The sequence below is a fragment of the Takifugu flavidus genome, chromosome 7 (genome assembly GCF_003711565.1).
Source record: "Takifugu flavidus isolate HTHZ2018 chromosome 7, ASM371156v2, whole genome shotgun sequence".
Taxonomy (NCBI): Eukaryota; Metazoa; Chordata; class Actinopteri; order Tetraodontiformes; family Tetraodontidae; genus Takifugu; species Takifugu flavidus.
In genome coordinates this window covers 7,157,013-7,170,507 of record NC_079526.1, presented here as the reverse complement: position 1 = coordinate 7,170,507, position 13,495 = coordinate 7,157,013, and the positions used below count along the sequence as shown (strand labels likewise).

The window sequence follows — 13,495 nt, the reverse complement described above, 5'->3', positions numbered from 1 at the left end:
TTAAATGCTGCTTTTAGCATTTTTTTCCCCGTCATTAGCCAACAGTAACGCGCCGCATTCATCTCTTTGACTGTACAAGGACACTTTCAAAGCTGCGCGAGTGAAAAATATTCGGCTTTTATGCGTCTGTGCTTCTCCTCCACTGCCTGGGAGCCTTCTGCAACAACCGCCGCTGCAGGCTCACATTGGTCCACAGCCTAGAATCAATACACCTTCCGACCTAAATGCAGCCGCAAAGAAAAGTATCACCTCCCCTTGTGTAATAAAAAGAAAAGTGAGGCTCCATACTGGCGGTGGCACGGTTAACCCCTCAGCAGCAGGAAGAGGAAAGTAAGAAAATATTGGGCAGGTATTAAAAGCAAAAAAAGGCACCAGAGAGGGACAAGAGAGACTCAAGGACGAGCAAGTCGATAATGGATGACGTGCAAAAAAAAAAAAGTGTTTCATCAGCTGCCCCTTATCTGTATTTTTGGAGGCCCAAGCTGTGGGAAAAAAGGGCCACTGTTAGTGCAGACAGATGGAGTCTTCACACGCTTACAATGGTTCCAAACAGCCTTGCAGAGCAAAGGGGAACCACCTGAAAACACACACACACACACACACACACTCACCTCCTGTTTTAAATAACCCCCAGCTACAGAGGGAGCCGTGGCGATAGAAGACTGTATAAAGATTGTGTGATGGATGAAAGGACAGGAGAAGACGTGAGGTGATATGCAAAACCGCCACCGGCTCCGAGGGCCCGCTGCGCCCCCACGCTGGCTCCGTGCCCGACAAATTGCCTTTGCTGCCAGGGTGCAGCATGAGCGCGGGACCTTGGAAGTGAAGGAGAAGCTATTCCGTCCTGCCGCTCGGGCCCGTGCGGCTTCCACGGCACACTGGTGTTGGAACCGTGGGGTGAAGCCGATCTTGGACGGTTCTTCTCAGTAACAGCCAGCAAGTGAACCCTGGTGCGGTCCGTTTACAGTGTGAGCGCACGTGGATGTTGCTGCTAGACGCAGAGAGGAGCAGTCAGAGGACTGTTATTGCATTATGGGATAAAGGGGATTGATTATTTTGCTCATTTTTGGTCCTGGCCCATCATTCAGTCCCACAGTTCTTGTAACTTTAACCATTTTCAGCATTCCTCGTCCAATCGAACCGAGTCCCCTCAGACCGTCCAGGTGTGACCGCCCCCTATGAAACGGTCAGAATTCACACCCCAGTTTCAGGTTCTTGTGCTGCCAATGTGATTGATGAGCTCTGACCTAAACACCAACCACTAGGGGTGCGAGGGAAAGGATCCCTTTGGGTTGTTAGATGGTTGGAACAAATAAACGATCTGCTGTGTGGTCGTGTTGTTTGGAGGACTTGAAGCAACAACTCCGTGTCAAGTCGGGGTCTTCCCGTCATCCTTGTGCACACAAACGTACTGAAAACAAACCACCCTCGCTCGGTCTTAACTGTTGTTTTGGCAGCTGAGCGCGTGTTGGTGCTGGAGGAGACGGACTGGGCTTCATTAGTCTTAATGGAGCCGCGCTGCAGCGCTGTGAAAACATCCCGTGGAAACGGCGTCGATCCAGCGCGTCCTGGGGGCCGGGCGGGTGGTGGGGGGTGGCTCGGTTCTGGATGTGCGGAGTCTGGCGTGACAGGGTCAGACAGATGTGCGTCCTGTGGGGAACGCAGCATGGGAAGGGAAAAAGAGGAGGAGACGAGGTTTTCAGTGCCAGGAGGAGTGTCCCGCCGGGGAGGAGGCCCTGATGTTACAAAGCGGTACCAGTCCGCCCCCACCCCGTCCTCCCCCAGGCCTTCCCCGTGACATCCGTCTTCTCCTGACGCTCACGGCGTTAAAGCTGTTCGCCTTTACCTCCACAAAACGGCGACCTATTCCCCAGTTAAGGTCATTAGTTCAGCGTGAGGGAGGGAGTTCTGTCGCTGGTGCTGGCGGAGCCTCGGCCCGACACACCGGTAGCTCTTGGGGGGGGGGGGGGCTGCGTTCACCACAGACGAAACACAAACGCAGCATCGTTGGTCATCAGACCTCCTGGAGGACTGGTGGTGGTTTGAGAGGAGGAAGAAGGCGAGCGACAGATGGGGTGTACGTGGGTTTCATCTGCATGCGTGACGCAGGTATTCACAATTAATCACAAGCCCTGACACACACACACACACACACACACACACCATTAATCACTGATGAGGACACACTCATCATAGAGGAGAGACCGGAGCAGGAAGGGAGGGGATCTTTATTCTTTCACTCGTCCCTTATCTTCCAATCTTTTATGTACATGTGTCTGTAGCCAAAACACACACATGGATCAGAGGTCTAAGTTTTTGTTTGTTATGGTGTGTGTGTGGGGGTGGGGGGTGGGGGCTCATGGAGCAGATGTTCTGGTTCCTGTTCCTGGGTTCACACATAGTTGAACCAACCTCTGAGCTGCTCCGGGACCTTTGCAAGAATCTGGGAATGATGAGAATCGTCTCAGTTTGGGAAGCCAGACGCTCAGTGACTCATTTCCTGTTGGTTTGTCTGATATTCCAGCGACTCCATCCAGGATCTCTTCCTGGTTGGAATGGTGCGATCAGATCTGCGGATCTGCTCTACGGGTGCCTGACAGGTCCTGTCAGGTTTCTGTCACGGCAACAAAAGCTGCTTTGTGTCGGCGCGAATGTCAGAATCCGAGCAGGTTCTAATCTTATCTGGTTTTCTGTCCGGTCCGCTCCTCAACGTGGTGACTTCTCTTCTTTTTAACATTCCAATTTACGGATTCTCCGTTGCCCGCTGTTATGGTAGTTATTATTCATGCTGTCCTTTATTCAGCTGTTTCCTAACAGCCCGTGTTTCGCTGCAGCATCCCCGGCTCGGCCGTGTGCGCCTTTGACATGGAGCAGCTGGCCGGCGTGTTTGATGGGAGGTTCAAGGAGCAGAAATCCCCCGAGTCCATTTGGACCCCTGTTGCAGATGAAGCCATCCCCAAGCCAAGGTACAGATGGCCGGAATCAATTTAGGCGTCTGTCCCCGGTGGTTATCTGACGGCCGTAAACAGATCAGACGGGTGTCGGTCCACACGCGTTGCGTGTGTCACGGTTACACACATTGTTGGCTCTTAACGTTTGAGGCGTGGTGTGTCCAGGCCCGGGGGCTGTGCCGTTCAAGGGTCCCGCTTCAATTCCTCAAACTCTTTCCCCGACGAGATGCTGAGCTTTGTCAAGACCCATCCCCTGATGGATGAGGCCATCCCGTCGCTCGGACAGAGGCCCTGGATCGTGAGGACCATGGTCAGGTGAGTCGGACCTCCATGCCGTCCAACACAAGCGCTTTACAGACCGAGGGGCCCGTTTCTATCAAATAGTAGCAAAACTCCATCACTGGTCTCTAAAGTCCCAAATCCCTGATCTGAGTTAAAGTCTGTACGAAGAGAAACATCCCAGTTAAATGTTAAACAAGCAGAACTGTCCCTAAGGACACGTGTCGAAGCACATTAGTGGCTATAATAGATATTTCCTCTCAGGGAGCCGTGATTATTGGTTAAATCTGTATTCAGAAGGAAATATAAAGCTTAAATCACTCCCTTATCTTAGCGCTGCACTAAAATCGACTGGCAGTTTAAAGGTAAACAAAGGCCTTAAAAAATAATGTTTCAACCTCTGCTTCCTGGATCGCCATAATTGTTTTTGCTGTATTTGATGTGTTAAACGCTGTGTATGCTAAGCTAAGCTAGTGGTGTTTGCACATGTCTTCACTGTGCACCTAAACCCTGGCAGTTGTGAAAGCTGCGTACGTGTGCACGTGTGCACGTGCGCTGCGATTCCCCGTGATAGTCTGTGGTAGCAGACAAGCAGCTGCATCGCTTTCAGCTCCCATCCTCGCCGTCTACCATCTGGAGTAGACGTATGAATATTAAACACCCGCTGCGACCCGGCCGCTCATCTCTTCTATTGACCCGCACAGAACTGATTGTAGTCCAGCAGCTTCCTGGATGACTCCGTTGCCTGATTTAAGGTGATGGTGTAAGTTCGCCGCGCGGCGTCTCCTGCGCTCGGTTTTAACGCTCTCGAACGATGGAGGACGATGCTTTCAGCGAGAAGATAAAGGTCAGGAACGAGGCGCGTGACTCTGTGTAAATGCTCCGCAGGTACCAGCTGAATAAGATCGTGGTGGATACAGAAGCTGGGCCCCACAGGAACCGGACCGTGCTGTTCCTCGGGTCCAGCAGAGGGACCATCCTTAAGTTCCTCATCATGCCCAACCAGGACAACACGGTCACCAACAGCAACATCTTCCTGGAGGAGCTGGAGGGATTCAACCCTGATAAGTATGATGGATGGTGGATGTGTGTGTGTGGGGGGGAGGAGAGAACAGGGTTGCACTGGGAGACAAGCAGAAAAGCAATCACAAGAAATAATAAAAACACCCGCTTGTCCTGGAAAAGCGCAGCTTAAATAATGCAGACGGTCTCACCTGCATAATTGTGCCGTAACGCGGCGACAGAAGGAGGCGCTGAATCCAAATCGGGTGAACTGAACAGAATAGGATTAAAGGCTAATATTTTATATCCGAAAATCTTTTAATGGGGGTTGTGACACAAGGTGTTTGGGGGGAAGAAATCATCAGAAAATAATGAAATTACGATTAAATCCCACCATCTTTGCTCTTGACAAACAAAGGGAAATTAGTCTATACGGGCTGATTAGATATTTCTAATAGCTGGATCTTGACAAATGCTGAATATCTCAAACTTTTCCCTTTAGCATTTTGTAGTTTTTGGGTTTTAGGCGTCACTGATTAAATCAAACACAGCAACTTCTTTCTGCTGTTGGTGTGTTTGGGTTTCTATTCTGAGCTACTTATGTGTGAGGGACACTTTTGCACGCGTGGAAATCGGCGAGTTCGGCTCTCCCAGCAGGTCTCGAGCTAATCAGGCGACAGACTGCTGCTGCGTCTATTGTTGCAGGCAACTTCTCCTCATCTACACAGAAGTTCCTGAGCTTCGGGCAGCAGCGTGGCTCCTCACACTCACCTCTGAGAGCGCAGATAACGATAAAAACAACGCCGTAAACAACGGCGTCTCGACTTCTGCGCGCGCGCGTTAGCCTTCTTCTGTGTCGTCTCTCTTCGGCGGTGCTTATTTCTCTTGCATTTGCGTACTTGTTTATTGGCTCCCCTGCCCGCGCCACCTTCCTTGACACGGCCCTGCTGGATATTGGCGGTAAAGAATGGCTCACAGCGTGGCTCGTGCAGCGTGGCGGATTTTTCGTAATTACTGCAGGTCTGCTCCAACGTCATTAGCATAAACCACCAAGGCGTCGCTAATGCGCGAGCACATCTGTGCTTAAACAAAATAACATGTTAACCTGACGCAGTTTTCTGCCATTTATTTATCATTCGAGCAACTCTGACGCGCTAGTTCAGCCCCACGTGGCTTTCTGCCCTGGTTTCTGTATTTATAGACCTCTGCTGGCGTGTGTCTCCTGCTGCACATCAGTCGGGTCATTTTTTGCTTGTTGTGTGGATGTTGCAGGTGTGTTGAAGACTCTCCACAGGCCAGGCAGCTCTTGTCCCTGACTCTGGACCGGGCCAGCCACTCTCTGCTTCTGGCGTTCCCCTCCTGCGTGGTCAGTGCTCCAGTGGCACGATGCCAGCTGTACTCCCGCTGCATGAAGTGAGTCCAGGCAGAACGCTGTCTTCACGAGGACACGGCCGCCTGGTCAGGTGTCCCTCAGTCACACACTGTGACCCACCTGAGCGCTGCAACAGGCGCTGGGCTATAGCACTGATAATAATAGTGGGAATTTAATAAAGGTGTCTCAGTTTCTTCCCACAAAAATCATGCACATTAGCTTTATTAAAGGCACGTAGTGTGATTTTCCCTTTCACGAATGGGTGTAATAAGTGCTGGTGTGTGTTTTAACGGGGATGTGAGGTCACCAACATGACTCCATCGCAGTTCCTGCAAATATGCAGTTGGGCTAAAAACGTCCTGCTAATCCTAATCCTGCATGATTAACCATGAAAATGAATCTGTGCTAAACAATGATACTTAACTGCACACACCCACGCAGCCATATTACCGGCCCGCTCCCCCACCCCACAGCTCACTTACACAGGCCCGCTGCCTGTGGCTGCAGCCGCTCACACACTGATGCAAAGCTCTTAGCAGCACAACAAGCGTGCAGTTTGTTGACTGGAAAAAGTGACGCACACAAGCATGAAACCAAAACAGCATTCAGAGAGGTTGGCATAAGTGTGTGTGTGTGTGTGTGTGTGTGTGTGTGTGTGTGTGTTTGGGCTCAATCAAGTAATGGATTGTGTCTCTGCAGGAGCTGCATCGCCTCCAGGGACCCGTACTGTGGATGGACGAAGGGAAGCACCTGCTCATTCCTCAGGCCAGGGACCAGGTACACAACCTGTCTGTGTGTGTGTGTGTGTGTGTGTGTGTGTGTGTGTGTGTGTGTGTGTGTGTGTGTGTGTGTGTGTGTGTGTGTGTGTCTGCATTTGCTCTATATTAACTTATATTACTCATTCCACTAGCAAAGTAAGGACGCTTTCCCACATTTTGCTGGTCCTCACAACTTCAAAGGACTGTTTGAGGGTTAAGACATTATTTTAGGATGAAGTTAGGATGAGTTTAGTTAGTCCATCAGAGTCAGTTAGTTAGATAGTCAGTCAGGATGGATGGATGGATGGATGGATAAGGAGCTAGGTAATGTATTATGTCCATAAAAGTCCCCACTAAAGTTGAAATGTGTGTGTGTGTGCGTGTGTGTGTTTAATTTATCTTTCCTCTGCAGGTTTGACAGTACAGGTCAAAGACTGCGTGTGTCTTATCTGGTGTTCACGCCACGTGGCGTAATAGGCATTGGTTTCTGTGCGCTTGCACGTGCGCGCTCACGGCTGACGCTTTGACGGCTCACCTTCAGCCGGCTCCTTTTGAGTGAAATCCGATCTCTTTCCAGCCAGGCGGCTTATTGAGTTAACGCTGGAAAACAAAGGTGGAGCGCCAGTGTAACAGACAACACTGGCCCTGACGATCACCCCAGGCTGCCTGCTTATACTATTAAAGGCCTCTGTGTGGTGTCCTGATCTGATTTACCAAAGGCGGTCAACTCGGCAATCGATTTGGCATCGAGTTACCGCCGATTTCCTCTTTGTGGACTAATGCAGCTTCTCTGCAAACTGACGCCAGCAGAGGATTCAACCTTTACAGAACATTGGATTGTTGTTTGGGCCGTTTCATTGGAAAATAGGTTCCGGTTGTTTTGTTTTCGGAGTTGAGGCTCACCCCAGGGAGGGAATATGCTTTTGTGTTTTGTTTCATGGCCGTGACCTCCCAGTGCTCCTCGCTCTTGCTCATTTCCGTTGTAGCTTCCTTGGTGCGAGTGTAAGTGTCCAGACCAGCTTAGTTCTGTAGGTCCACATGTGCACGAAGGCAGAAAATAAAGTTGAAGTCTAAAGCTCGCTGAGGTGGGAATTCAGATGACATTTGTCACCACGCTCCGCGGTCACTAAAGGCAGGAGTTGTGCCTGTGTCACAGCGTTAGCACAGCGCTAAATGCCAAGTGCTAACGTTTGCTCTCGAGGCCACGTAGTGATCAGTTACAAGAACAGCGTTTGGAACGACACAGAATGTTCTAAAACAGAAATTTCCGATTTCCCACCCAACCCTCCGGGAGCGGCCTCTCCTCACTCCGGAGTCAGAGGGAACGGGCCACACGGCTCAGCTCTCATGATCTTGGTCCGTGCGCCTTCATTCTCACACATGTCGTTAGCGTGGCAGAGACATGAGCAGTGATGAGGAGCAGGTGTGTTTTTCTTGGTGCACCTGGTCTGTGTTCAGCCCTCATTTCCTTTGCTTCCACTTGGTGTTATTGTTCTTTGAGTGTTCCTGCTCTGCTTTAGTCCCCTAAAGACTTGGAATAACGTATGAGAGGGTCCAAAAACTGTGGTTGATGCCTTCTGCTTAACTTGTTAAATTAATTCTTTTCATAATAAGAGCTGAATTCTTGTGGTAAAGGAGCCTCCAGAATAATGACCAGAACAGATTTTCTTTAACACACATCCTTAGTGCTGGTATGTTGTAATCTGACCTAGAAATGTTGCAATTCTCCGCATAAATTAGCTTAATTAATGACCCTAAAGGCTTAAATGCTTATCTCTAGATAATCATGGGGATTTTTGCAGCATATAAGGCCTCTCAAAGTTCCGTTCCCTCCATCAGATGTGCCGTAATTTTGCCCTCTTGGAGGGTGAAAGGGGCCTGTATGTGTGTGTTCCAGTGTAGCGCTCCCCTATCAGAGCAGATCTGCAGCGCATCGGCAGCCGACTCGCCTCTGATTAACGACCGTGTCCTTTCTCCTCTGCAGGCTGCCGTTCGAGCAAGACATCGAGCAGGGAAACGTGGCCCACTTGGGCGACTGTGACGGTAAGAGGAGTCCATCGCTCTCCGTGTGTGTGTGTGTGTGTGTGTGTTCTTGGGGTAAACAGCAATCCAGCCAAGGAGGGGAAGAGCTAGCAGGAATCTGGGAAAATCCACAGAAATGTCTACTGTTATTTCATATCACTCCCAAGAGTAACCACAAAGATCCACAACAAAGATGATCTGCTCGTCCGATTTTTGTCCCGTCGGGAGGGAGAAACATCCCTGTGTATTTTCTAGGCTGACTTTGTTCGTCTTCCTGTTTACCCTGTCCTTGTTTGTACGTCATCTTTGCTGTGGTTGGGGAGATTTTGGTGTTCAAATATATTCATCTCCAGCTCCAACACCACCCCCCCCCCCGATGTTTTCTCTCCTTCCCCGTTTCATTATGAAAATAGAAGTACACAGCCGAGCAAAATCTCTTCCAGATACGCGGAGGTTTCGGATACTCCCACGACACCTCCTCCCTTTGATCTGAGCGCTAATTCCAACGCGTGGAAATTAATCCTGTGCTGCTCGAAGTTCCCCGAGTTCATGTGCCGTGCCCCTGGAGAAGCGAACGGGGGGAATATTGCGTAAACGGAACACGCGGATGACGCTAATCCTCTTTCAGATGGCTGCTCTGTTTGATGCCGCGCTCTCACTTCAGGTCCTCCGACTGCCAAACCACAGGGGACAACCTGCAACCGATGGCTGAGGCTCACTTCATGCATGAGGAAGTTAAGCTAGTTATTTGTCTTCACCAAGCCCGTATGGTAGCCGCTTATAGAACATGTGGGCGAGTGTGTCTAAGCTGTTGATCCTGCTTCTTTTTAGCGTCTTTCAAGTTGCTTCTTTTTTTTCTCATCAAGAGAACTGAAGCGGAAAGAAAAACTGTGATTTCTGTGATCAGTTATGGCTCCAGATTTAATTTTCCTGGTGGTAAGTTTTTAGCTTCTACAGTGACGTTAGCGCACCGCCGACGATGTGTCGCTGCTCGTCGTTTATTTTAAAAGGATTCTCAGAGGAGAGAAGCACCAATTCCACCCTTAAAGTTGACTTTTGATGTTTGATCTGTTGGATTACAGAGTCTGATCTGGATTTCTTATTTATTTTTTAGAATTATTCGCAGATTGCATCAGAAAGTGCTTCTGTTCTTCAGGCCGGGGGTTCAGAACCGGCTGGTTTGAGCAGGTTTGGAGGGCGGACCACAACCACAGCAGAAACTGGGGGCTGCAGAGACGCCCGACGGGCTCGCAGGCCTATTTTTAGATTCTGCTTTTATGTTCTGACTTGTTTTCCGAGGTCTCTGGATCAGAGAGCATAATTACGCTGCAGTGGCAGGACGCCTCAGCGCCCGCTGCAGACCCACGCCGCACGTGTCGGGTCTGTGGCGGCTCGTCCCTGGTGGCGGTACCAGACTCCAGGGTTCAAGCTGAGCTGGCTGCTGTTGAGAAGTTTTTGGACTCGAGGGAGCTTAAAATGTATAATTGGAACAAGCATTTTTCCCAAAGCAGAGTGGTTTTGCCTCCACTTTCAGAGGAAGGTGTTTTCTGATTTGACTGGTTTGGCACTCCAGGGCCACCGTAGCGTCCAGCAGCGCCGCGCTGGGCCTCTCCTTCCATTTACCGGGACGCAAACTGGCAGCGATTTGACAAAGTTGTTTGCCGAGCAGCAAATCACAGGCGTGTTTTACAGGCGGTGCAGGTTTCACCTCGCTGGAAGTTTTTAAAAACAAAACTGGCCTGACGGGTAAAAATTGGCGGAACATCGATCAGAGGCCTGGCGCTCCGACAGCGCCCTGTCTCAGCTGTTGTCACAAAACTAATTCCGCCTTTTTTTCCTTCAGCATATCTCATATTTTCTGCGCTGACATTTTCATCCTCTCTCGTGTTCCCCGCTCTCTCCTCCTCGGCGTGAACGCCCAATCCATCCCTCTTTGTCTCGCGTGAGAGCCGCGCACGCCGCCGCAGACGTTCAGGCAGAGGACGAGAGACGGGCGTCGCTTCAATGAGCCTGTTATGACAAACTGTCACCGGCGCCGTTCAGATCTCAGTCTGTACTTCCTCTCTGTCCCCGACCGTGGTTCTTCATCTCCTCTCGCCGTCGTTTCCACCCAGAACGAGCATATACCATAATCCCCGTCCCTCTAAACACAGCAGCAGCACCTCCGGGGCCGTGATCTTCAGGGGGCTTTTGGTCCTTGAATATTTCATATCTCTATATTGGATATATCTGGGGCCTGACCCGGCAGATGGGCCGGGCCATCTCATCCTTCTTCGGGGAAATTCAGCAATTTCATTTTGACTCTCCCTCTTTCATGAGAGGGGAGATTTTTTTTTTTTTTTTTAACTTGCAGCTTCATGTGGAAGCACGTTTTCCCTCTCGGTACAGCGGCTGTGATCAAGAGTCACGCACGCCGCCCTTCATCTTGCAGTGGGCGGCGGGGAACTTTTTCAGCCGCGGTTCTGATCAGGCCGCGAAAAACAGAAGAAAGAAAAACAGACTTTTGTTTTATTTGACTGGTTCGGCAGCTGGCGGGTGGCCAGCTCACAGAGGCGTGCGTGCGTGCGTGCGTGCGGGTGGAAACGGGCGTGTTCTGCTGCGCTCTTGTTGCCCGACAGTTTCCCACCTGTGTGCAACAGGTCGATCATCTGTAGGAGGCGCTTGGCCACCTGCTGCCACTCATCAGCCAAACAAATGGCTCAGAACTGACAGGAATTATCCAAGATGAGCCTAAATTTCCTGTTTTATACATTGGTGTTCAGGAATTCCGGCCTCAGGATGATGGAGACTGTCAGAGATGTGGAAGCATGTGGTGCGTTTGTCACTGCTTCTTGTTTAACAGTTAGATTTGAAAAGGGCTAATTAGAGCGTTCTGACGGTCATTTATCAGACCAGGGCCTTGGTTCATCTGCTGCTCCCCCCCCCACCCCCCCGTCCCAGGGAGATGGATTCTTTGAGACCAGCTAACTGCCTCCCGCTTCTCCTCAGGCAGAGAGGAGCAGATGCCGGAGGGGGAATCGATTCTCATCTGTTCGCTGGCTGATGGCAGCGGAATAGTTATCAAGGTTGTTCCTGCTGGAGGAAAAGGGCCGAGGCTCAAAAGAGCGAGGCCGAGGCGAGGAGGCGGGCTAAATCAGAGCCAAGAGGGGAGACAAGAGCAAAAGGAGATTGAGAGATCAGAGGAAAGAGGCAAACTTTGAGGCTGAAACGGAGCAGGGATCAGAGGGGGAGAAATAAAAGGAATGATTGGAGGAAGGGACCTAAAGAGGGCCTCCAGAGGTGGAAGGAAGAGTCAGGTGGTGGGGGTAATCATACAGGAAATGGACCCAAAGCAAAGGGAAAAGAGAATAGAAGAATGTGAAGAGGAGGCGGCTGTTTTCCTGCCAGCGATGTCAGTTTGATGCGGCGGCGGACAGAACGTCACATGGCTGAAGCGGCTGTGGCCTCACGTCCTCTCGCTCTCATACATCAGAGCGCTCCTCCTCTCCGTCCTCCTTCCCAGCACGGTCCTTCAGTAAAATAATTCAGTTATTTCGCCACAAAAGCCGCCATGTTTCCCGACGTCTCGCAGCACCGTCATTACACCTCAGCAGGCCATTAATTACAGCAATACGAGGAACCTGAGTCCAGCCGTGTGGAAGGCATGGCTAGCTTTGTGGGCTTTTATTAAAGATCACACGCCAGCCATTAGTATGTGGCATCGCATCGTTCTTCCAAAGCTCTTCTGATCAAAGAGGATCTCATCAGAGGCACAACTTAATCGAGGCAGCGTGCAGTTGGAGGATACGTGGATGAAACAGCTCAGGTCGAGGTCGCAGGGAAGGCTAGGTTCAATTACGCTAGCGTGTTTGTGGGTAGAGCAGAACCGTTTGCCTTGGGGCTTTCCTCCCTCTCACTGGAGCGAGTTACATTTATTTTAATGCGGAGGCCCAAACAACCACTGCCGGGGGGGGGTTAATGTAGCATCTGGCACAAATCAGTACCTTTTTACCTGCAAATACCTGATTTTATTGTAAACTATTATAAGGTACCTCTAAATCATAAAGGCAACTTTTACAACTCCTTGTTGGGAAGATGAGGAGTGTCTTATAAAGTCAGAGGCAACAATCATCTGCTTAATTTATTTATTTTTACACTAACAGCACAGCAAGAAAACGATTCCATCATTTCCCAGGGTTTCACTTCAGTGCGCTTTCTATTAAAGCCATCACACATCAGGATGGAGATAAAATCTCTGCTTACCAGCTCACCAACCGGGCGTCGCTAACAGAGCTGCATTATATTACAGTCCTGCTAATGCAGATGAAATAAATGTAAACTTTACACTTATTTATTAGCAGTATTTACATGACGCTAGGGATAAAATAAGGAGTCAGCTCCTAAATCACAGGTAAAGTAGCCTCGTGTCACAGGGCTTTCTGGAGGGTGTCAGCTTGAGAGCGGACCAACACGGAGACTCAGGTTCTGCTCTGTTGGCTCCCCTTCAACTCAGGCAGGCCTCCGGTTTGCTGCGAGCTCGGTTGTTAGCTGATCGCTGGGGCTGTGACAAAACAGGTCAACCAGAACGAACCAATACTGACACTCTGACAGACGTTCATTGTCGGCTCCCACAGCAGAGCTGGACAAACCGGTCAATAAATCGGTAACCCACCCGTGCGTGCGTACACGGGTACGCGTCTTTTTGAATGTTGGTGACGTCGATGTCACTGTTTGACTCAACCGCGCGTGCAAAGGTTAAAATATCCTGAAACATATACGCAGCGGGCTGTGTCTAAAAGTCCAAACATCGCCTGATTTTGTTTGTTACTTTTGTGACGGCGCTAAAATAACCAAATAACCCCGCCTGCATATTTCAGCTGATCACACAACGGCGAGTCATTCCGACCTGCTCGGGTTCCCCGTGTCTGGGCGCAGGACGCGCAACGTAAACAGCGTCATGCCTCGGATTTGGATCAGACCCGCAAAAGATGTCGGATCCACTTACGACGAATGATCCCAGCGTGTTGATTGGCCGCCGTCGGTCCTTCAAGGTCGTGACCCCCTACTGACTTGTGGATCAGTTCCAGTGCAAACAAAAGTTAAATGGTTGGACAAGCATGAAACTCCTCCTA

At 50.3% G+C, this 13,495-nt stretch overlaps 1 protein-coding gene across 5 annotated transcripts in view; it reads left to right on the top strand.

Annotated features, from left to right (window-relative positions):
* sema6bb (sema domain, transmembrane domain (TM), and cytoplasmic domain, (semaphorin) 6Bb) overlaps window positions 1-13,495 on the top strand; it is an 85,774-nt gene that overhangs the window by 60,245 nt on the left and 12,034 nt on the right. For all 5 annotated transcript variants that reach the window (XM_057039246.1, XM_057039247.1, XM_057039245.1 and 2 more), the window contains 6 exons: window positions 2,835-2,966; window positions 3,117-3,266; window positions 4,119-4,298; window positions 5,505-5,645; window positions 6,304-6,381; window positions 8,347-8,405. In XM_057039246.1, coding sequence (XP_056895226.1) covers window positions 2,835-2,966; window positions 3,117-3,266; window positions 4,119-4,298; window positions 5,505-5,645; window positions 6,304-6,381; window positions 8,347-8,405 — 740 coding nt within the window. The remainder of the gene's footprint in view (window positions 1-2,834; window positions 2,967-3,116; window positions 3,267-4,118; window positions 4,299-5,504; window positions 5,646-6,303; window positions 6,382-8,346; window positions 8,406-13,495) is intronic.